The 3,146-nt window shown below is 34.1% G+C and overlaps 1 protein-coding gene across 1 annotated transcript; it reads right to left on the bottom strand.

The window, feature by feature from the left end:
- Positions 1-212: 212 nt before the first annotated feature.
- LOC18039487 (E3 ubiquitin-protein ligase Os04g0590900) lies at positions 213-1,831 on the bottom strand. The gene has a single exon (XM_024182256.1). It carries the CDS (start codon positions 1,486-1,488, stop codon positions 598-600), a length of 891 nt encoding a protein of 296 aa, XP_024038024.1. The 5' UTR covers positions 1,489-1,831; the 3' UTR covers positions 213-597.
- Between the last annotated feature and the right edge of the window lie 1,315 nt (positions 1,832-3,146).

Here is a 3,146-nt window from a genome sequence, read left to right as displayed (position 1 = left end):
GTCATAAAAGTTGTAATACTGTTGTAATAGTAATACTGACACCATATTTATAACACCATAAATAAGTGTTATTGTGTTCTAATTGATAGATTATTAATGCAATTAACAAATGTCACTGAAAGTAAATACTTGACATTTTTCTAATGTCATTAAAGTCTATTTTTATAGTAGTGGATGGAAATTTCAGGCAAGCCAAATTAAAAAGAGCCGCAAAAAAGTTTTAGCAAAACACAGTGAGATGACTGATCTTCTCAATTGCCCACTTAAAAATAGCATAACTAATAGAAACTATATGCCCTTTTCTTGGTTTCATCATCATTATACTAAACCTTACGTTTTCTTTTCATAGAATACGTATTTATATATAAGACTGGAATAATTATCTATACTCTCCTTTGCCTATTGAGTACTGAAAATCTCCCATTAGAAAATGAACTCTTCATTAAAATAGATCTAATAGGAATGCTTATGCATGAGCTTATTTCTAGGGCTAGACTTGCCAATTTCTGATGATTCTTTTGATGATCCAGCAATTATATCTTGATCAGAATCTAGGTTAATCCGCAATATATCTGCAACAGAAACACGACTTTGAGATTAATGATCCATTGAAACTGATCTCCTAATCATATGCTGATGATTATATCCATCATCTGCTATCTCAATTATGGAGTCTCTTCCTTGCAAACTCCCAAGATCACTCAAAGCACGAAATGGTGTCTTCGGTATATCATTGTTCATCAGCAATTCTTCATCGTCTGCGAGATTAGCGCTGCTTCTTGCTATTTCTTCTTGTTCATGATGATCATCTGCGGCTTCATTTTCGATTGTTCGGTGGTTTTGAGAAGATTCACGATGATATGTTGTAGTTATTGGAGGTAACTGAGGTGAAGCGCTAATGAGAAAAAGATTAGCGCGGCACAGGGGGCAATTTGAATGAGATTTAAGCCATCTGTCAACGCAAGCGACGTGGAAAGCATGATTACACTTGGGCAAAAGCCTAAGGCTTTCATCTTCTTCAAACTCACTGAGACAGACAGAGCAATCTGTTCCTTCAATTAAACCATCACCCTTCTTGTACTTGCAAACTGTAATAGACTTGATCAGCACTTCATCTAAACCTCTAGTTGGAACATGCCATGGCTCATGATCATGGAAAAAAGGGTTGTGATTTTGTTCCAATTCTTCACTTGGATCTTCAATCTCTCTTCTTCTGCTCGCAGAGTTTGTGTTTCCACAATATTTAGATAAGATGGTATAGTAACTTACCAGAAGAAAAGCACTTGCCAAAATGCCAATGATTGCGATGACGAGAGGAGAAAAGCTTGGGCTGGAATTGTCATGAAGGAACTCATCAAAAGAAGGTGGAGGAGGAGGGAAGATGATGTAGCACCATCGTGGGCAGTACAAGCTACAAAAGCCTTGAGAACAGTCCTTGCTATTCACATAAGGCACCCAGGCGTTTGGAATATTGCCTAAAGAACCCATCACATTTTAATTTACTAACTCTACAGGAGTACTAATACCTATTACCGTTTCTAACTTGATAGCCTCCAGCTACCAGCTTGATATTTATAGTCAAGTACTAATTTAAAATTAATTAAATAATTAAGGAGAAAAGTATAAGCAAAAGAGTACCTTAGAAACCGTTTGTAGGAGTTAGATGCGTGGGAGAGAATTTAATTCATGTATTTGATAATAGGGAGTAAAGATTTAGCAAGTGGAGTGATTGGACGAGGTTTATTGAAGAGATGAGACGGATGAAAGCTGGAAAAAGCAACCCAAAGAGTCTCACATGGAAAAGAATAAAAGATACTGGACTGTGGATGAGTATTTTGATCTTTTCCTTTCTTTTTCTTTTAAAAACAATGGTTTGTTGACTAAGAAGGTGGTGCCATGTTGGTTGAGAATTCATTGAAGTAATCAATACATGCTTTATTATAGTTCAAAGACAGTTGTAGGTTGTGCACTTAACTTTAAAGGTGCAGCTTTGAGTGGTCCCACAGCCAACTCTCAAATGTTTCTCTTTTAAGGCTAAAAATAGACATCTCTTCCAACAAATGTAGATGTGTCGATATATTCTCAAAATATTGTTAGGACAAATATATGTTAATGTATGGATAAAAAAATTAAATTAAGAGAATTATAAAATCAATCTTCCATAAATCTTCTATTTGTAAACACAAATCAATATAAAAAAAATAAAAACGATTTAGAAAATTAAAATCCTTCCTTGCAATCAAAACATAGTTACACAAAAATGGATGTATAGATATCGAATACAGAAACAAGTTTGAAAATTTGAAACAAGTTTAATGTTCTCTAATTACTGAAAATGGGCGAAACATTATGTGAACTTGCATACATTTACAACACTAAAACTAACAAGGTTCATTGAACAAAACTTTTCTACTAAACCGTATTTTGCCCATTGTTCGACCTGTTTTCATCTCATTCCTGAAGTTAAAGATTAAAGTCTCTCCTATGTATTGAGGAAGTTGTGTGTGTGTATAAGTACAAAGTCAATTTAGGAGGTTTGGACTATGGTTGGTTCGATCAATCCCAAAACCTTATAATTATAAAAAAGAAAAAGGAAATTTCCATATCGAGATGAATTCCTAGCAATTAACCGTCAAGATTAGGTGTACTTGTCTTTCAACTCCATTACTTCTAGACTCTCAATTAGATTAAATATTTTTCTGTCATTCCACGCGAGGGGAGTCGGCCAGAAGGAATTCTGCAGCAACGATCAACAAGGTTTGTTAAGGATGTCAATTAATTTTAAACATTATATAATCATGAGAGTCAAATTTCAAATAAAAAAATAAACAATATAGTACGCATCATATCTATTTGAGTATACAACAATAATTATGTTGAGTTTCTTTTTTTTAAAGAATAACAATTATTAGAATATGAGAGCACAAAGAGGGAATTATTCTGAAATATTATTTGGCTCTCCATCACTTGGCATATATGTGTGGTTTATGTAAAGAACACTTATGATTTTAGAATGTGTGTGTAATACACACACCAAATCAGCAATCTTTGTGATCTAATCAATGTACGCTTGGCAAAGTATTAGAGGCCTATGGTTACCATAAATGGATGGGTCTCCCTTTGTAATTGACATATGTGGATTCATC

The sequence above is a fragment of the Citrus clementina genome, unplaced genomic scaffold (assembly GCF_000493195.1).
Source record: "Citrus clementina cultivar Clemenules unplaced genomic scaffold, Citrus_clementina_v1.0 scaffold_6, whole genome shotgun sequence".
NCBI lineage: Eukaryota > Viridiplantae > Streptophyta > Magnoliopsida > Sapindales > Rutaceae > Citrus > Citrus x clementina.
Note: the sequence above shows the minus strand (reverse complement) of the source record. Positions and strands in the feature narration are given on the sequence as shown.